Source organism: Lasiodiplodia theobromae (assembly GCF_012971845.1).
Source record: "Lasiodiplodia theobromae strain AM2As chromosome Unknown scaffold_8, whole genome shotgun sequence".
Classification (NCBI taxonomy): domain Eukaryota; kingdom Fungi; phylum Ascomycota; class Dothideomycetes; order Botryosphaeriales; family Botryosphaeriaceae; genus Lasiodiplodia; species Lasiodiplodia theobromae.
In genome coordinates this window covers 219,794-239,786 of record NW_023336574.1, presented here as the reverse complement: position 1 = coordinate 239,786, position 19,993 = coordinate 219,794, and the positions used below count along the sequence as shown (strand labels likewise).

The 19,993-nt window shown below is 55.9% G+C and overlaps 4 protein-coding genes across 4 annotated transcripts; 1 reads left to right on the top strand and 3 right to left on the bottom strand.

The window, feature by feature from the left end:
- Positions 1-1,830: 1,830 nt before the first annotated feature.
- Positions 1,831-2,924, bottom strand: LTHEOB_3095 (Glycoside hydrolase family 43; the record flags this gene model as incomplete). The annotated part of the gene is made up of 2 exons (XM_035511980.1): positions 1,831-2,523; positions 2,586-2,924. The coding sequence occupies 2 exons, from the start codon at positions 2,922-2,924 to the stop codon at positions 1,831-1,833; spliced, it is 1,032 nt and encodes a 343-aa protein (XP_035362988.1).
- A 3,783-nt stretch (positions 2,925-6,707) lies between these two features.
- Positions 6,708-7,907, top strand: LTHEOB_3094 (Vegetative cell wall protein gp1; the record flags this gene model as incomplete). The annotated part of the gene is made up of 1 exon (XM_035511979.1): positions 6,708-7,907. The coding sequence occupies one exon, from the start codon at positions 6,708-6,710 to the stop codon at positions 7,905-7,907; it is 1,200 nt and encodes a 399-aa protein (XP_035362987.1).
- Positions 7,908-13,753: 5,846 nt separating this feature from the next.
- Positions 13,754-16,427, bottom strand: LTHEOB_3093 (uncharacterized protein; the record flags this gene model as incomplete). Its single annotated transcript, XM_035511978.1, has 4 exons — positions 13,754-14,600; positions 14,777-15,039; positions 15,092-15,878; positions 15,961-16,427. The coding sequence occupies 4 exons, from the start codon at positions 16,425-16,427 to the stop codon at positions 13,754-13,756; spliced, it is 2,364 nt and encodes a 787-aa protein (XP_035362986.1).
- A 1,126-nt stretch (positions 16,428-17,553) lies between these two features.
- Positions 17,554-18,594, bottom strand: LTHEOB_3092 (Cellulose-growth-specific protein; the record flags this gene model as incomplete). The annotated part of the gene is made up of 1 exon (XM_035511977.1): positions 17,554-18,594. One exon carries the CDS (start codon positions 18,592-18,594, stop codon positions 17,554-17,556), a length of 1,041 nt encoding a protein of 346 aa, XP_035362985.1.
- Between the last annotated feature and the right edge of the window lie 1,399 nt (positions 18,595-19,993).

Here is a 19,993-nt window from a genome sequence, read left to right as displayed (position 1 = left end):
ATGGATGGTGGTGATGATGAGGGGCAGCTTCGTGGAAAAATTCTGCGGTCCAGCATTCGGATGAGGTGAAACAGTTCACCGTTTTATTGATTGTTGGACTGGGCTATGTAGATGTTCTTAGTAGAGGTCAAGCAACTCGACCAAATTGAGAAGACGTAATAAGAAGAACCGCACGCACAGTGATCCATTGCCACTGAGAGTCAAATTCATTGAATTGGTTGAATCTTTAATGTTGCATCGAGAAGGACTCGAAACGTAAAGGACGTCTTTATAGCCTGTCGGGTCGTTGCTGTATGCAGCGTGGCGCCTGTACCACGTGTTCGTCATTGCGCTGTGCTTCAACCACGAGTCCTTTAGCGCATCACATGCATGTAAGCAGCTGTTGAGATACTTCAAATGACACATCATAGGCTGTGCTAGGCATGGTAATCACGCTGCAGGCAATTCGCTTCCGCACAAGTGCCGCAATAACCCGCGTAGCCATCACTTGATCATTCCTGGGGGTTGCAATATTTTATAAACCGAAATATCCTCATAGATGCGATAGCTGTAGATGATCACCTTCTTTGGCTCTGTTGCGTGTCGCTCAAGTCGAGGCATTCACTGTTGTGTTTTGGGGCGGAACGCTGAGGTTAATTTCTGCAAACTGGGTGGCTGTCTTTCTCTCTCCTGTCGGAGTCCTCTCGATCAGCGTGCCTGTCAGGGCGTGAGAGGGTTAAAGTATGGTTGATGCTAAGAGATTATGTGCAAAGATGATGGGGAGCAGCATCAATAGGTTTTGTTGAAGTGAAGTATGTGGGAAAATTGAGGAAGTGGATCTATTAAAGCTGCAAATGTTTCTAGCGAGCGAGAAGACGCAGACAGAACAAACGAGGCCGAGTGATATCCGTTGGTAGAAGGATTAATATGGCTTAGGCATTAGTTGCGCGTGAATAGTTAGCATCTTAAGGAACGAGAAGTATGAGGTGCTATATAAAGTATTGAGAATAGCTAAAACAAGGCCCTAGGCATGGGGCGATTGTGCGAGGCTTCCCGCTTATCCTCATGTGCAAATCTGATCAAATGCAGACAAAAGTACACTTATCATGAGGTCACCAGTTCCTTGCAATTGGTTGGCTTTGCGGATGATCGGTGGTTGGATGATTCGAGCTAGGTGGCACATCTGAGCCCAAATCAAACACGATATTGTCATCGTTTCCGCCACTAATGAACTAAGCCATGGATTCGGCCACCATATTGTTTAGAATACGCATCATTAGTGTGTATGAAGGTAATAAAATGTGGAAACACTTCCAAGATTTGATGACATTTCTGGGGTTCTCCGACTTAGTGAAGAGTACGACAGGTGAAGTTTTGGGGTATTACAAAGGGCTAGAGGTGTTGGTGCTCCGTGATATACGTGTATAGTCCTTTCAGATAATAAAGGTTCTATGACAAGTTGGCTTTGTAAGTAGATGATGGCTGGGATAGTTGAGACCTTCCGGACCTTCTCGTTAGCAGCACTATTAGCGCCACCCGCTCTTTCAGTAGCCCACCAAGAAGATACTCCCCATTATTCCACCTACCAGAGGCCTACTTTCGTGCAGCACTTGATGCCATCATTTTAGCGGCTCTCACTTTCCCCAATCTCGCCAACCCCAAACTTTCATCTCCATTAGGGGCTTAGAGTCAACCAGGGCAACCGGGGAAGGGAAAGGAATACATCACATTGAACTGAAACACTTCACTCAGCAGAATTCCTGGAATTCAAGGGCTAAAAGCACGCAAATAAATTCCCACTCTTTACCCACCTATATACACACCCACAACCAACCCCCCTTTATCCTCCACTCACGCAAACGAGCTTCCCAAAGCATCATACCTTGCCTGGTCAACCGCCAATACACTGCCATGCCTCAAATCCTTAGGCCAAGCGCTCGAATCCGCCGCCGTCCACGTACCCGCCTGCACATCCTCGCTCACGTACGGCGCATAGCCATCGCCGCCGAAGAAATCGAGCAGCAGGTAGGCCTTGCCGTCGACCTGGTTGTCCCAGTAAGCGGCAGGGCCCTCAACGTTCTGCTGAATGATAGCGCTGGCGCCGCCAGGACGGGTCCAGGTGCCGAACAGGCCATCGGTGCTGATCTCAGTGAAGACGTTGGTAGCGGTCTCGTTCTTGATGAAGCGGGCGTAAGCGTTGTTGCCGAGGGGCAGGAACGTCAGGTCGATGACGGAGCTGGGCGAGTAGTCGACGTAGTCGGCAGGGGCCTCGAACGTCTTGAAGTCGGACGTGTAGGCGGAGCGGATCTTGATGGCCGAAGGGGAGCCGCTGTGGGCCGTGTCCGAGGTGGCGTAGAACTTGCTGGACCAGTGCACCAGGTACTTGCCCGCCTCGGCGTCCCAGATGGCCTCGGGCGCCCAGACCATGCCCGCCGTCGCGTCCTCGACCTCGACGAGGCGCTCGCCCGTCCACGTCACCAGATCGGTCGATTCCCAGACGAAAATGCCGCGCGAGCCGGTGCGCTGGGCAGCATCCCAGGTTGTCTGCAGTTGTTTGTGTCAGTTTGTGTGCTGACAGAATTCAGTTTTTGAGTTTCGGCTTTTACCTTTGAGATATCGAGATCCGTCCCGATAATGTACCACTTCTTTCCCGCTTCGTCACCCCCGCCAGCGATGATAGTGGGGTCTCTCACGCCACCGGTGCCGAGAGTGGGCACAATAACCGGGTTACCGCCATTAAGGGCCGAGAACGAGATTGCGTTGTTGCCATTGCTGCGGTAGAAGTAGACGCTGGGCTCGTCGCCGAGGAAGAAGGCACCCAGGTAGCCGACGAGACTCGAATCCGCGCGCTTGCTGTACTGGCTCAAGTCCAGAGACTGGGCGGTGGGTGCGGCGGCGGTAAGAGATGCGCAGAGCGCGGCGATGATCGACGTGGCGAACTTCATCTTGTTCCAGGGGGCCTTGTGAAGTCCTGAGCTTGAGAGGAGCTGGACGGACTGGATTCGACGGGCGATGCGAAGTCTACTTAAACGCAGTCCCCCCGGCCGCTGTCATGTCACCCCGGCGGTGGCCATTGACGGTGACGTGCGCGTGCGGGCCGGTGGACAGAGCTCCGATGTGGGCGAATGGGCATGTTTAGGCGGAAATGGCGAGCGACAGGGCGGTCTTCTATAATTGGATTGATAGTTAAGGTTGCTCTTTCAGTTCGCTCCGGTGGGCGCCGTGAGGATTGCGTGTTTATAGTCGTTGGCCGAGTGGAGCGGATTAGCGAGCAGCCGAGCAGGGCGGTGCAGCCATTGGACGACGGTATAGCCGGTCAGGTGTAGCGGGCCGAAAGTTGCAAAAATCGTGTTATTTCCCCACGAAGTGGATAGTGTAGTGAGGGGCTCCGCCGTTTCGGGGATCGCGGGGTAGCATTGAGACGGCGCGCCCAGGAACCCGCGCGCGCCGTTGACGTAATCCATCACCACCTTCCCTCTACTCTCGAAAAGCAGGCTCGCATAAATGGCGAGCGTTCCGTTGCGGGGCCCCGCTCCGCTGCCTTGCTTCGTAAAGCAATATTTCAGGCCGGCCACATGATCGATCATCATACGTCGTACCGAATGTGACTCGCCAATCCCTCGGTTTGCGGCTCTCTCCGGATGGGTGTTCGAAGCCTCATGATCAGCGCTCAGGGGCTCTGAGACACAACTGCTGCAGCCGCCTGTAAATCAAGCGAGTCGTGTGATTGCCAAGCTCCGTGACGGCTGACTTCTCCGAATTCATGCTGTGTGTTTCAACGTCGAACAGCGTCAAGCCGGCGGCTACAGCATTGACGCCTTCCCCAGAGCTCCCCAGTCTGGTTCCTGCAGCATCTCCCCGCGCATAGTTCAGCCAGCCGACGTTATGCCAAGAGTGTGCAAACAACCAATCGAGCATCTCGCATAAAGCCAAATGTTTTGTTTTTCAGTTGCTTGGGCCAATTCAGACCGAGCGGAGCTTTTTCGACTGTGTTTCGGTAGTTTAAGGTACGGTCCGCTGCAACAAGTACCACAAAGCAATAGCCTTGATCAATGCATGATCTGTGACTTCCATGCTCACATGCTCGCAAGCAAACACTATTCCCGAGAGCTACTTCTGAAATGCAGCTCCTTCCTTTCTTTTGCTCTGCCAAGACTACACTCCGTATTACACACGACAAATGAGAAAAAAGAAAAGTAGTCAGCACATACTGCATCGGAAAGAAGCAAAAACTCCAGCCATTCCTGCTTCTTTCCCCGGTCCCAACGGCGACAAATGACGCCACAAGACATACCTGCCACTCGATTTTGCAGACACGTCTGCTTCTGACAACTTACACATGAACTTACACATAACTTGTGACTGCGCGCATCTTGTGAGATGTCATCGTGCGCCAACATGTGTAACGAGCCATTCCCCCAGTCCCAGGGCTCAGGGCTGGGGCGCGCCCGCATTCAGCTCCGCCAATTCCAAAGCTTGAGTGTGCGAGGGTGAAGAGCCCTGTCGAACGTCGCACGACGGGCTTGACAAAGAGTGCTTGGCTGTATGAGTCGGCATCTTCCCTGGTCTGTGGATTTGCAACACCCCTGGTGATCTCCGCTGCGGCTCTCGCATGCGCACGCCCATGTATGTACCAGCCAGCCAATAATTTCGCCTCGCCTCACTCATAGTAGCAAGACCTCTAGGGAATCGTATAGCGTCGGGTGCCCAGAGCCAACCACCAATGGCCATCGGGTTCTCGCCCGCTCCAAGACAATTGTCCTTCGAGCAGAGTAAGCCAATCGACCGACAGGGTAGTAGGCGGCTATTGATAGCAAGCCCTGTGTGATATACGGGCCATTCGGATGTCTGGAACCCAGCGTCGTACCGGCACGCGGGTCTGACAAGAGCGGCAGATCCGGCACAGCATTACTCTTCTGACCAATGTGTGCGACTCACCATCTTGCCCCTTTCCCACGTGATGCTTGTCTATTTGCGGACGCGGTGGGCAGAGGATAGCGAACCGATGGCTCAACATGATTCTGCACCGCCACAGAACAACGTCATCGCGATGGGCAGTCTCGATGGCAACCGGTCAATCCAGGCTCTTGACCGGCTGCAGAGATGACTCTTCGGGCTGTTGTTTGGTTTGGGTGTGCGTGCATGACGCGCGAACCCTCAGCCCGGTTGACGTGGTTGCCGGTCAAGGACCAACGCGCAGCCGTCGCCCTGCCAGCCACCGGGCGCGTGGCTGCGGGCGCGCACCAATTACCCAAGCTCTTTCCTGCGATTCCATCATCGCAGAGAAAACAATCGAAAGCATGAACAATGACAACAAAGCAGGAAAGAGAGGAAGAGTCAAAGGGCGAGAAGGAAAAAAATAAGTCATGCAGGAATGCGTTGTACGCGGCCAGGGACAGACATGCCACTAGCGGATCCTCGCTCAGGCCACAAGGCCCAATCCCAGCAGCCGTGGTGCTGGGAGAGGCGGGCGGCGGAAGCATGACAGGCTTCCGCGTCTGCGCGATGGTGTTGCGGCCAATGGGCTGGCTGAGAGTCGCGAAGAAGACGTCGCGCCGCACATGGCCGGAGCGAAAGCAGCTGCGGGCTTGGGGGCGAAGGCAGTTAGGCTGAAATGCACGACGCGGGCCGGAGCTGCACGCCAATCAAGCGCAGCTCGCGTGGACTTAGGCATGCTGGGCCAGGCCTCGCAGGGCCAGCCAACTTGCGGTGGGCGAAACAGCGGCGAAAAAATTTTCATCCTCATCAAAAGCATGCGGAAATTGTGGGAGGAATTGAGTGCGGCTCAGGTCGACGTGCCCAGGGCGTCCCGGCAGCGTTGGGCGCCAGGGCCGCCGGGCGGCGCGGGATGCGAACGGGACGGCGGCGCGGGGATGGCTGGAGAGGCAAACGGCTCACACAGGGGAAGCGAAGGCAGCGGAGCGGCGTGGAGTTGCACAGGCGGCGCGGCCGTGGACTGCCTGCCTTACCCTGCCGCATGAACCACGAAGCTGAATCGCGAGACCCTGGCCAGGCCGGGAGTCAAACGGCGGCAAGTGCTTACCAAAGCCGTCGCGCAGCCTCTGGGTTGTTCTGGGGCTGATTATTATTAGGCTGCATGAGAGGAGCAATACATACCAGTGGTGCGTGACCGTCGTCAGCGCTCGACGTTAAAAACTGGCAGTCTGACGTCTCTCGCGACCCACCAGGCTTTGGATCTGCCGCGCATCAGTGGCTCTCACGCCCTCTCACCGATCGTTGATGGACCTGGGCCCGGCGGTGTGACTGCTACAGGAGCCCAAGGAAGGCCCCGGCACCAAACCCAAGCGCCCACTCCAGCCACACTCGCGCACGGTCCTCTCCCTCTTAACCTCCTCCCCCAGTCCCGGTCGCAAGGATTCTCACAATAAAATCGATCCCGCCCGCCCGCCCGCCAGGTGCTTTCACTCCCTTTGGCTCTCGCCAACAACCACCACCACGCGACAACGTACCTCGCCGCGGATCGCCACGGTCCCTCCGCCGCCACCCAGCAGCACACAGCCACGCTTCCAATGTTAAGAGACAGAGACTCGGTTTTTCCTCACTTCTCCGCGACCGAACCTCCCTCTCTCTGTGCCGCGCTGCTCACCTGCGCGCGCTCCACCACAACGCCGCATTCGCCACGGTGACGGGTCTTTATAGTACCCTGACCCGCCTCTCCTCTCTCTGCCGACATCCTCTCACCATCTATTCCTAACACCAACCTCGAAATGTATTCCTCTGCGCAGTATTCGGCTCCTCCGCCGAACTACATGTCCTACGACTACATGCGCTCTCCGCCCGTCTCGCCTTCCCCCCACGGGCCCAGTTATTACTCTACCAGGTACTCCTCGCCGCGAGGATCGCCGAAGCACCACTCTCGTCGCGCCAGCCAGTACGACCCGCCGACCTACTCCTACTCGCGCCCCCCACCACCGCAGTATGCCTACTCGTACGCCTCGCCGCGATATACCTCGCGCGAGTCGACGCCGCAACGCGCCTACGACTTTGTAAGTGGCTCCCGTACACGACCGCGGAGTCGCAGTCACTACGCTCCGGAAGGCGCGCCGTGCGGCAAGTCTTGCGACTGCAAGTACTGCGGCTGCGGCGACAGGAATCGCTCGACTCGTTCGCAATCCTACCGCAAGGTGGCCGTTGACGACGACTATGACGACTACTACCGCGAAAGCCCGCCGCCGCCCTACGAACCGCACCAAAGCTATCCGTACACTACTTACGAGAAGGTCTACACCCAGGTCCCGGAGCACAAGGAGGCAGACGCCACCCGCTCGCGCGCCCGCCGCGCTTCGCACTCGTCACGGCCCACCGCCACGTCGACACCAAAGCGCTCTCCGCCGGCAAAGGCAGCCCCCAAGGCCACCGACGAGGACGCGCGTCGTGCGGGCATTCCGGCCGGCTACTCCTTCAAGAACTGGGACCCTACCGAAGACCCCATCCTCCTCCTCGGAAGTGTGTTCGACGCCAACTCACTCGGCAAGTGGATCTATGACTGGACCGTGTTTCACCATGGGCCGGCGACGCCGATGTCCGAGATTGCCGGCGAGCTGTGGCTGCTGCTCATCCAATTGGCGGGCAAGGTCAAGCGGGCTGAGGAGGCTATGTCCAAGATTCGTAAGCAAGAGAACAGCGAATTGGTCGAGGACTTCTTGGAGAGTGGCGAACGGCTCTGGGTCCGGTTCAGCAAGTTGCTCAAGGTGTGCGAGGATTACATGTGGAAGGCGGCCAAGCGTGAGGCGGGCGACAAGAAGCCCGTCTCAATGGGCAAGAACTCGGGCTGCGAGTTCGTCGACACCATCTTCGGACGCGACAGGGAGCTGGAGAAGACGGAGAAGCTGATGACTGCGATGCGCCTGTGGTCCATGCGCTTCGACGCCAATTGCGAAGAGATCCTTCGCTACCCTTCTGCTTAGACGCTGCCGTCAGAGTAAGCCTATGACTCACGGCTGATTTTTTTTTCCTTGTCGCCCTGGGGGTTCCTTTTTTCTTCCTATTGGCTTTTGCAGAGATACCACTTTTGCGAGATTATTGGTTCTTCATTTTTCTAATGTAATTGTACGGACATGGGCATTCTTTCTCTTCGTTTCCTCAAGGTTCTGTCACAGGCTGTACGCTATCAGATCATGTGCATTTGGGCGGTGGGCTTCAGTCATGCATTCACAGAGGCGCTTCTCGATTGCCATTCGGCGCTTCCTCCGAGTCATCTCTTCCCTTTGTGCTTCAAGGTCGTTTCTGGCGGTTACAAAAAGTTGGATACCTCATTCGTTGCACCACTTTTCCTTTGATTTAGGCACCAGCGATTCTGTTCCTTGCTCTGGGGGAGTTTTTTTAGATCTACAGACCATAATTCGCCCAGGCGGCCACTCGCGTGGTATTCTCTTAACACTCTACCCGCTTCACCCATGCCCTCGTGACGACCTCCTTGTGCCAGATATGTTGGCGCCTGGAAAGTTTAATCGTTTGATATTTGACCATGAGTTCTCTTCGCTTGACGTCTGGTGAACGGGGGAGGGACCAACGCACGAAACCTGTCCAAACAGCACCCAAGGCCAGCCACATGCGGCGCACATGCACGCACGCTCTCACACGGCAAACGTATGTACGTACACGGGTAGTACCCACCGTGTCGGTTTGGGGGCCGTGTAGTGGAAAGGGAAGGGGGGAACACAAAACCCCTTTCATCATTCCTCTCTTTACCCCGTCCGGGCCGTAGTAGTGTGTGTGAGTGTGAGTGTGAGTGGAGACACACACACTCGCGCACCCCAGCCACTCCTTTCGACCCACTTCCCCCCAAAAGAAGCAATGCTCGACAGGCAACATCGCACAAGATTGCGGCGGCGGCCGCGCCGCTGGCCCCATCCCCTTCCCTTCCCCACTTGCCCCTTCGCACGCAGCATGCTACATCCCAGTAAGTTCCCATATCGCCGGGAACCGGTTACGCCGCACATACGATCTTTTTTGCTTACTCCGACTGAACCGACGACGTGTCACGGCCGGTACGGCGGCGGCGGCGGAGAGGCGCAGCCACAGTCTACTCGTATTGATGAGCGGCGCAGTTACAGTAGTAAGTGGTAAGTGGGTATATCGATAGCACGGCTCGTAGTTCTGTCCGTTGGTTTTAGTTTTAGTCTTTTTTGCGAACGCCACTAGGGTGACTGATGCACACGCCCCGGCCGGCCGTCCGTCCACCACGCGTGTGCGCGCACGGCACGCAGCCGCCGCGCCGCCGCTGCTCGTCAGCCGCCCCGTCGTTTCGGCGGCCGATGATGCGGCCGCCAGCCAGCCAGCCAGGGGCCTGTGTGTGCCTAGTGTGCATGTACCTATCAGCCTTATACAGCGGCGGACCGTTTTCTTTCGGCGCTAATGTAGGGCGCTGCATCATCGTCGTCTACATGTTCCCTTGCCTCAATTACAGCCCCCATCACAATCCCTTGTCTGGCGGCGGCCCCCATTGTTCTATGTATGTACGTACATGACAGCGGATAGTTGCTGCTGCGCCGTCGTCTATTCAAGATAGGTATCCCCACCAGCGCCAGCTGGCGTGCGGCGCGCGCGCAGTAAGACGGCGTGAAGGGACTAATCTTTCCGTTTCCCCTTCTGTAAAGTGGCGAAGAGATAATGCGGCACAAAACGGACTCCCCCCGCCTTGCCGCCAACGACAAACTCCCTCGGCACAACGCACGTCCAGCTGCGGGGATCTGCGGAAGCGCCGCGTGGGTTTTGTTGGTGCGATCGGCTGGCTGCTGATAAACTGCGTGATCTGATGCGGGGAACCAAACGCCAAACGCCTGTTAGCCGACGATCTAGAATAAGACGGGAAGTCCGTTTTGCAAGATTGGGGTAGCGATTACGCGCCGGCTCCCACATGGGCGTTGTTGGCATATGTTGCGGGCCAAAAAGACTCGCTGTTATTTTGCACGGCGTCAAGTCCCAGCAGGGGCTGTGATACCAAGTCACGCAAAAGAAGCGGATGGCACAGCTGGTGCTACAATACGTACCAGCCCACTTTTTTTTGTTTCCTGTGCGGCCTCCATATGGCCTGCTCCTTCCACCCTGCATACTGCAGCGAACCTAAAATTAAGATGAAGCTCTGGCAAAGATGCCATCACAGCTTCGTCACCAGGCCTGTGCCCCCCTCATGGCGGCGGTTCGGCAGTTTCGCTTTGCTCTCTCCTTCGCTGGTGGTGTCCCCGCAGTTGCCGCCACACCCCCGCGGCGCGCGTGGAACGCTGCATGGAAAGCAGCTGACCTCTCTTTCCACCCCTCTCTTGCTTTTCGCTCAACGGCGCGGACCGGCGCCGTCCGTCGACAAGGAAAGAGGAACGTGACGGGTCGAGTGACATTTTTCCCTTTCTTCTACGATGGCGTTTGGTTGCATGTTGCGCCATTAAAATCGGGGCAACGACGTTTGTTGGCAACGTACAGTAGCAGCTGATGGTTAATTGCTGGCCCCAACGGCGCGCGCGCGCCGCAGACACGCAGACACGCACGCGTACGGTGCACACATTCCTCTGCGCCGCGGCTGAACCATGTGTGGGGCGGCGCCAGCTCAACGAAGCTGCGCATGTGCGGCGCGTAGAAAGAAGGCAGAGAGAAGAAACAGATGCTGCCTGCTCGGGAATGCGGGCCCTGAAAGTGAGCACGCGCTGCGGCTGAGGAATGCGCGGCGAAGAAGAAGAAGAAGGAAGCGTGATGTTTGGGCGTGAAGAATGCCGCTAAGCAATGCTCGTGCTATAGGGCAGCAGCGACACGTTTCCCGGCACGCCTTGTCATTCGCTGGCCGTTCTCTTCTGCTCCCTTTGCTTTTTCCCGTTGCGGCTGCATTTCCTTGGGCGGAAGACATTGGCTGCTCGGGTCTTGCCTTTAGGGCCCTTTCCTTGATACAACGACTCTGGATCGAGAGATGCGGAGAGACCAGGTGACCACCACCACGACCTCTCCTCTCGCACCCACCCACCATCATCCATCCCCTCCGGCCTTTTTTCCCTACGGCACGTCGGATTGCTCGCCCTGAGTCGCGCGCTTGCGCGTGTACTCCCGACAGCCTATCCCCCTCCACCCCTCCTTTCCCGTCACATGCCGACACACCTCCAACAATGTTCCGTTCTTCCAATCTCATCTTAATCAACCACGTTGAAAAAAGCCGCAATGGTGAAACCTGATATCGGCGCCCTCCGACAGTAGTCCATGTAGTGTACCTAGCTGTCGTCGACAACACCGTACCACACACATCGTCATCACCATCATCATCGTCTTCATCACAATCTCGCATACACCCAATCACCCAACCGCTGTGCTGTGCCCCGGATCGATCCACAGATATCGGCACATCGAAACGCAGACTAATCGATAGCAGCGACAAGCGACGACCCGATACCACGGGTACGACACACGAATGGAGACCCACATTCCGATTACCCTTTGCTCGAGCCGCGCCGCAAGTCGCGTCGTGCCGATGGCTCCGTGCCGCACAAGGCAGCCTACTACAAGGGAAGAACACCCGAACCCCTGTCGCGCCGCATTCCTCATTATCCTGGTCCAGTGATCGACCAATGGTGAGGGTCGAGGAAGCGCGGACGTGCGTGCTCTCTCTCTCGTGCTCATTTTTTTTTTTTCACTTTCTTTTCTCGGTGACCGGGACTGTTTTTGTGTGTTTCTTGCGAGACAGTGTGTTTCTTTTTCTTTTTTAAAATTGGTCGAGTGCGTTGCGGCATGCGGTTAGTGGTCCCGGAGGGCCGTCGCGGTTAAGCTGGGTGACGACGAGCACAGTGACCTCGTCTGCATCCATCACGCTCTCTTTTCTTAATGGATGTCGCCGATGTGGAATACAAGCCCCCGTCACGTCATCAGCAAAAGCTGAGTACCTTCAGACAGGAACAGAAAGCAAACGTGAAAACAATGCATTACTAAGCCAAACCATCCAAACCCATTCTCTTATTTCCTTCCAACTCCGTTCTATATCTCCAGATCGGTAACCGAACCAATACATGGCTGGGCGGGACCAAGGCCGCAGAAGCGGCCAGAAGCGCTTCCCGGCTAATCACGACACGGAAATCTCCTGATTCGTGGGGTGCTTGACCGGGGTTGGGTTCGCTCGGGAGAGGTATGCATGCACGTCGCATATGCCGGTTGTTTATTTTATTTTTTTTTTCTCGCCATGCATCTTCGGGAACCGAGAGCAAAAAACGCCTCGAGCGCTTAAGCACTGGCGAGGTCGCATATGCGGTCAGCTGGGGCGGCGCCGCCAGCCGCACGCCGCACACGCCGCAGCCCTGGGGTGAGGAGGATGCACGAGCAGGAGCACGAGAGAGAGAGAGTCTGGGCTTCGGAATCTTGTCTTCTGATTTGCTTTCCCCGGGCATCTTATCGGGAAGGGAAGATCGCTGCTCTGCGATCTGGATGGATGCGGGAACACGTGGGTGCGATGATTTGTTTCTTCTCCCGGCAGATGCTGTGTAGCCTCGCTTTCTATTTGGCACGCATGTCGTCTTATCTCTATTGTAAGGCGTGAGCTAAAATGCGGATCCCCCTACAATGTGTCTAAGTGGAGAATGTTAAGTTTAGAGAGCTTCTATTTTTCCCTCACTTACAAAGTAGAGATGGCACACCTGCAAGTCTGCCAATCAGTTCCCATAGTCTTCTATATTCAGAAACAAAACGCATTCCCGCACATGGTCCCCTTGTCACCGCCGGGACTACCCTGGGGCTTGGTACTGTACATTACATACATACATTCACGTACTCGGCTACGGTGCTTGGGGGCCGAATCACCAATCGGGATGTTGAAAGGTAGGTCAGCGGCGGCGTGGGACAAGGGAACCCCTGCACTTGCTTAAAGGTGGGGTGAGGGGGGGGCGTGGGTGCGAGAAGAGATGCAGATACGCGCGGATGCGTGCAAGCGAGGACCAATACTTTGGGCTTGAAATACGTGCTTTCTCAGTTGCGTTGCTGCAATTTGCAAAGTAAAGAAGTGATTGGAGGCGAGAGTAAATGCTGTTGTTATTGGAAGCCCTTCCCGAGTAGTGTTGAGGTCCTGGTGATGCAGTGCTGACTTCGGATACAGATCTTCTCGAAGGGGCCAAGAACCATGATGGTGGTGGGGGCTGGAAATGCATAGTAGGACAAGTCGGCGCTTGGGAGCTGAAGGATGAGTGATAGGGCTGACTGCTATATACGGCTGCAGAAAGGCGGTTTGCAGAGGCGGAGCGTCGATCACCGTGGGCTGAACGAGCTAATTCAGTGTCAGTGTGACATTGGTGGCAACTCCGATACTACCTTGCTTCTCAGCTCTGTCTCAGCTGAAATTGCATACCGGAAATGATTATTCTCTACTGTGGCTTTCAAAGGGGTGTTGCACTCTTTCTCTAGACAGTTAAAGCAAATGTCCAAATGCAGATGGGACCTCCGGACGTCTTCAAAGGACCTGGATATAGGTCTCCATTACCCGTGTGAATAGGTTGCAATATCTTGGATGAAGGTTTAAATTGTTTCTATAGAGATTTTATTCAGCTATTCAGTGAATTTTCACAGACCTGGCTGTGGCTTGCTCAGTGCTCTCTCGAAGTTTGCCAGCTTGTGGCCGGCTTGAATTTTCAGATACTCGTTAACAATGGCGTCGACCACGGTCCAGCAATTAACCCAGCTTTAGATCAACTCTCTGAAAGAACCAAGTCTACGTTCCAGCTCGAAGGGGTATATTGAATCGTACAATCGGGAAGAAGCCAAAGAAGTAGAAAGCATCACCGTATCTCAACACTTCTCAAGCATACATCCGCCCATCAACCGGCGCATCCACCGTGCCGTTCGAAAACGCACAATGCCCAATCACCTCCCCATCCTCCATCTCCGCCTCCTCCTCCTCCTCCTCCTCCTCCTCCTCCTCACCAGGAACAACCCCCCACATAACCGGCCGACACTCGTCCGTGCCCTCGGGCCCATGACACGCCGCCGCAATCGCCGCGCTACAACTACCCGCAAGCGGCATGCCCCCCGGCCTCAGCCTGCGCAGCCCCAGCGCCACCGTAAACACGCTCAGCACCGCCGCCGCCACAACCGTCAGGATCATGCCCAGCGGCGAGAAGCCGCACGTCACCGCGCTCGCCGCGCTGCTCAGCGAGACGGGGCTGGCATCCTCGCCGTCGGCGCCGTGCGCGTCCTTGCCGTCGACCTTGACGAAGAAGATGCTCTGCGAGATGATGAGGTGGAGCAGCGCCGAGAAGGCCATGAGCGGCACGCCGACGCGGTAGGGCACCTGCAGGAAATACGTGCCGCGCTGGGAGCCGCGCGGGTGGGAGACGCGCAGCGCGGCGCGGCGGTGCGCGTAGGCGGACCACTCTTTGGCGAGGGAGATCTTCGTGATGAGCCCGTTGAGGAAGAAGTAGATGAAGGAGAGGAGCAGTTGCGGCAGGTTGGCGATGAGGACGGTCGCGACGACGGCGGCGTCGCCCGAGGAGGGGATGTGCCAGCCCGTTATCATGTTGTATGGCGTGGTCTTTCCGAGGCCTAGCTCTTTGATGAAGGAGATGCCGCCGCGGTCGAATTTGGATCGAAGCTGTGCCATTGCGTATGCCAGGAGGCTGAGGATGATTACTATGCATAGCACGGCCCTGCGTGGCGTTAGCTCGTGTTCTGGTGGAATGGCTCGTTGCAACTGAAATGTAGAAGGATATTGTAGCCATGCTGGAGGACGCTCTTTAATCGGTATAGGCCAGTACGTATTTGCAAATACATACTTGAGCCATTCAGTTATTCTGGAGCAATGAAGAAGTAGAAATGTACTCACAGAGAACCGGTGATGACCCAACGAGTCTTCCCTGTGGCCGTGGCGGCTCTGTTCTTTCTGGTTCTGTATGTCTTGGGCGCTGGCGGCTGACCCGAGAGTCTTGCGGCGTTTATATAACCGTGAGCGAAGTCTCTTTGTGTAAGGAGACACATTCCCCGAGTTGTCGTATCACGCTTCCGGATGAACGAAGCTGCTGCATCACCGATGGTGGTCAATGGGCTATCCCTGACCTTTGCAATGACGATGGTAAGAACGACAACTTTCTGGACAGTCTTGTCAGCTTAGACCATCAAAGATTGGACCACGGTAACTTACGACTGCGTTGGCAAGAATAACGACGACCATAAGACTTTTCGCAACATTCAGACTGCACCCATTCTCCATCTTTTCGCTAAGGCAGTACTCGATCTTGAATCCCCAAACTTTCCAGTCTGAAGCACTGGACCTTATGTCTTGCCAGTAGCCGTCGCCACATAACGACGATGGGCGGTCAGACCCGTAGTTGTCATATTCAACATTTTGGGAGCATATCCAGTTGTACCAGTTGTCAAGAACAGGGGCTCCTGCCGGTATGATGTTGCTGGTATACGGGTAAACAGACAAAAGAGACGAGTTCGCGTCGCAACTGACGAGGCGATTGTCTCCCGAGCTGATGATGGCAAACGACGACGAGTTCTTTTCACAGCTACTCGCCATACCAGCTCTTTCCGCCGTCACGCCCATTTCCTGATTATCGCTAGGCAAAGTAGACGTGACCAGGATAACATTGCGTCGGTCGGAAAGGGGTGTCTTTGCATAGTCCTGGATGCAGTCTGAATTGTTCCGACGTTCGAAAAGGGACCCGTTGTTCCATACTCCAAGGTTTTCCATCTTCGATTGGATCGAATAGGGGTCGTGTCTTTCGTCTATGTGCAGATACGACGCATTACGTACTTCAGTAGTGCCGTCCTCCAGCCCCACTATAAAGTTTGTCGAGTAGGTAAAGTCCGAATAAGGCGGGAACGTGTTGCTGTCAAATGAGGCCCCCTTTTGGAAGTCTTCGGTGGCAAAATACACGTCGTAGGAGTTATTGGCTGTGGAGACAAAAAAGGTTGAGTTGTAACTGGAACAGGTCAGCTGGCATATCTCTTAGAGAGGACGAGGGTTTTTACAGAAGATGCAGCGGGACGGAAGATAGGGCCAACAGGAACCAAAATAGAAGTTTGATGGACTTGATATGGCTGAAGTTCTTCATGCTGGGCACGCCAATGTCGAGCCACTTGCCTTGGCCATGGGCTCGGTCTATGTCTTCCCGTGTGGGGGCAGAAAGACATTGCATGCAGTAGTTGCTGGCACCGAGAAGGAGCGTGCTGACAGCGTTGATGGCCAGGTGGATTCCAAACTGGATATGATCGATGTCAGAGCATGGCCCCGTCCGGATTGTCGCAATGTTTGAATGATGGCCATTTTTGCTGGCGATTGCGGATGCGACGGCAATGACGACGATATTGGCGATGAGGGTGCACAGAGACAAAGCCGCGCCTACGGTCACTCCAAAACGCCAGCCATCGGGCATCCGCCGGGTCAAGGGTCCGAGGAAGGATGAGCGGCTTTTCGGGGAGCTATTCTTAAGAAGCGTGCCTGTGTCGTCGTCCGAAGGGCCGGAACCCATAGCCGTGGGTAGTGCTTGCTCTCGGTCATATTTCGCTCCGCCAATCGAGCTGTGGGACTGCGTAGATGGCTCGTATTCATCTTTATGTCTATAGGGCTCTAGTGGTATGTATTCGGTGCTGGGATTCGTATAGCTTTAGCTTCGCTCTCTTGGCCCTCGTGATTGCACCTACTTTGTCTTTGCTCCACTCATCCTGCGGGGAGACACTCGGTAGGAGATACCGGAAAAGGCAGTAGAAAGAAATGCGCCCAAGAGGATTCTGCGGGAGGGTGTCGAGAAAAAGAGAGACAGAGACCCACATAGAGGGAGACGGAGATATCCTCGTTGCAACCAGGTGGTTGGGGGCCGCGCAGGATCAAACCCCAGTAAAGCATCACGTTTTATTTTTAGGTGCTAATCGTGTGAACTCTATATGCATTGACAGTCCAAATAGTCCGATCCTTATAGACAGATACCTGCCTACCTAGCCACTCAATATTTACTTCCTTTGCTTGCTTGAACCCAGTGAGTTGCTCCCTCCAAGGCCACACGAAGCGCCGTAGGATCTAAAGGATAAAGTTGCGCTAATGCACATTAGGTTTCGCAATCAAGCTCATTTTTGGGGGCCAAAAGTGTGGTGTACGACGTCATATCCAACTAACAACACCATCGCCTCCACCAACAACGACAGAAAGGTTAAACCAAGGAAATCAAGTAAGTAATGGGGAGAGAGTTTCTTGCTTTCTATTTCAAAGGTGCGCACGATTCAGCGCTCTCACGTGACCTATTGCTAAACCCGGAAAGACTTCCCACCAATTCTCTCACGAGTTTCCGAGTCTACTTGATATACTTTTAAGCGTCAACAGGCAGAGAACTTTCTCCTTGCTCCGAGCTCCTTCTTTAATCTCCCATAGTCACATTGCACATGCACATCAGGAACAATTGTTTGTCTCTCCTCACACGAGATATATTCGATCAACACCGCATATTTACAAAGAAGTTCTCGAGAATAAAAAAACCAGCGCTTGGCTACAAAAACTGTACAGAAACCAAGAGCGCTTCGGGGCATCTTCAGAAAGTTTCAAACAGATCCGATATTTTCAGACCTTCACCCTTTTTCATCACCCATCACGCGTGCTTCGTTCTTTTACAAACATTGGCTGTAGTAATCGTTCCAGGCCTTGCAGGTGAGGCCGGAGTCGCACTCGGTGCTGCCCTTGTAGTTGGAGCCGCCGCATTGTCCGTACTGCTTCACGGAGCTGCCGGTGCCGGTGCTGGGGGTGGTGACGGGCGTGTAGGCGGGCGGGGTGAAGAGAGGAGTGTCGGGGGTAGGAACGACGACCGGGGTGGGGATGACCTGGGGCGTAGGGACGGCGGCGGGGGTCGAGACGGCGGCGACGGCCTGCTGGGCGACCTGCGAGGGGGTCGAGGCGGCGGGGGTGCTGGCGGCGGGAGTGGCGGCGGAACCGCTGCTGGCAGAGCCAGAGCCCTCGGGCCAGACGGCCGGGCCGGGCATGGTGTAGTTGGTGGGGATGGGCCAGTAGATGTTGATCTTCAGGCCGGGCTCCTCGCCGGTGTAGACGCCGGGGATCTTGACGGTGGGGGCGGGCGAGCCGGCGCCGGAGCCGGTGACCTTGATCTGGGCGCACGAGATGTAGAACTGGGCGCCGCCGACCTCAGAAGCGCCGTGGAGACCGACGTGCTCGACGCGGAGGAGGTACTCGCCGGCGGGCGTCTCCTCGGGCAGGGGGAAGGTGAAGTTGGTCAGGCCGTTGCTGAGCCACTGGAGACCGTCGTCGGTGATCTCGCCGGGGCCCATCTCGTAGACCTTGAACCAGTCGCCCGAGCCGTCGTACTCGGCGGCGGTGCTGTCGGCCTTGGACATGTAGACCTGGAGCGGGCCGGGGTGGCCGATGCTGGAGTCGAGGGCGAAACCGACCTCGGCGCCGGGGGCGACCTCCTTGGTCTTGGTGCTGCTGCCGCTGGCGAGGCCGCCGACGTTGCAGCGGAGGTCGTTGGACGAGACGTCGGTGACGGGCGAGTTGGCGTTGGTGTTCTGGCGAACGTACTCGTACGGCTCGGCGTCGACGACGGCGCCGTCAACGATCAGCTTGTTGAAGCAGTAGTGGGCCGAGATGCTCGGGACCATGGCGGCAACGGCCGCGATCGTGGCAAGGCTGAACTGCATTTTGTCGGAGAGGTTGAAAGAAGTGTTGATCGAAAGGGTGCTGTGTCTGAAGGAATGGTTGACCACCTGGGTTCAAAGAAAGGACGAATTGCAAAGCAATCAGAAAGAGTGACGCACAGCGATCACGCACGAGGAGAGAGAATGTTCAAGAGCTGAAGGCTGAAGAGAAAAACATGTTTCACGGCGGAGAGGGCCTGCTGTTATATGCTGCGACGGGCTGTCGTCGACTGCCGCCCCGGGCTCTCTCGCCAAGTTTCATGCCGGGTCGGTTAGGTACGCACGCGGAGATTGCTGGGCCTGCCGCTGGGCGCGATGGGCGGGAGCGCAGCGGTGGAGTAGGTGGTGCCGTCCAGAAGCGGCAGTGGGTGATGGGTGACAGGGATGGGCAGGGGCTCGCGCCAACCAGCTTCGGCCTCGCCTACAAACCGCCCCGTCAGTGTTTCAACTTTACAGCTCAAACAACACCCGCCCTCCAAGTCGTTTCACGCGCTTTCTCCACCAATGACGCCGGCGACTGTTTGTTTCTCGATGCCCTCGACTGCCGCACGCCATCGATTTCTGCCGGGCGCCGTCGGAGACATGGACGCGTCGCTCTCAGCAAGAGCCGACGGCACCGTCATTGCCATGACCTTGGTTCATGCTGCCGCATATAGCGCGCGCAGCTATAGAGGCTCCTATTTTCGTCGGTACGGTGGTAGGGCCGGCCTCGAAACTTGACGATCTCGCCCCGAACCGAGCGCCCCAACTGAGCCTCCTTTCTCGCTTCCTCAGTCATCTCCGTTTCTCCACAGGGCTCCCGCACAAAGGCAACGATCACCGCTGCGGCTGACCTGATCAAGCCTTTCGAAACGCCGCAACACCCCGCCGGTAAGAACACCCGCGCCTCCTCGACGCCCAGAACACACCCCAAGAACTCTGGTCAAACGCCCAGATTCCTGGCGTCATCGTCTGTTCCTTCTACTACCGCCACCATATGCACGCGTTCCTAAACTCCGTTGCTCGCAAGCACCGAAAAAGGACAGCCTTCGTAAAACAAAAGAAAACCGCATGAAGCGCCGGCACCAGCAGGAGGCCCCGTTTTTTTTGTTCCGCCCCGAATCCTGGGAGGCCTTGATCCTGCGATGCAAATGTCGTCACCGACTTTGTTGAAAGAAACCCCATTGTGCTTCTGCCCCCTAGTGGTCTGGTTGGATGGAAAGAGCCGCGCGCCTGCTCAGGTACATAGCACTTCCTCCACCATTCTATTTTTTGATTGAGTTGTTCATGCAATCGCGCCTTGTCCCCACCTTGATTCCCCAATCTCCCCATATTGCTCACCGTGTGGCGGTCCCTTATCAATCGTTTCTTCTTCCAGAATGACGAAAGGAAAAGGGGGCCTTCCCGCGTCCCGACCCTCCCA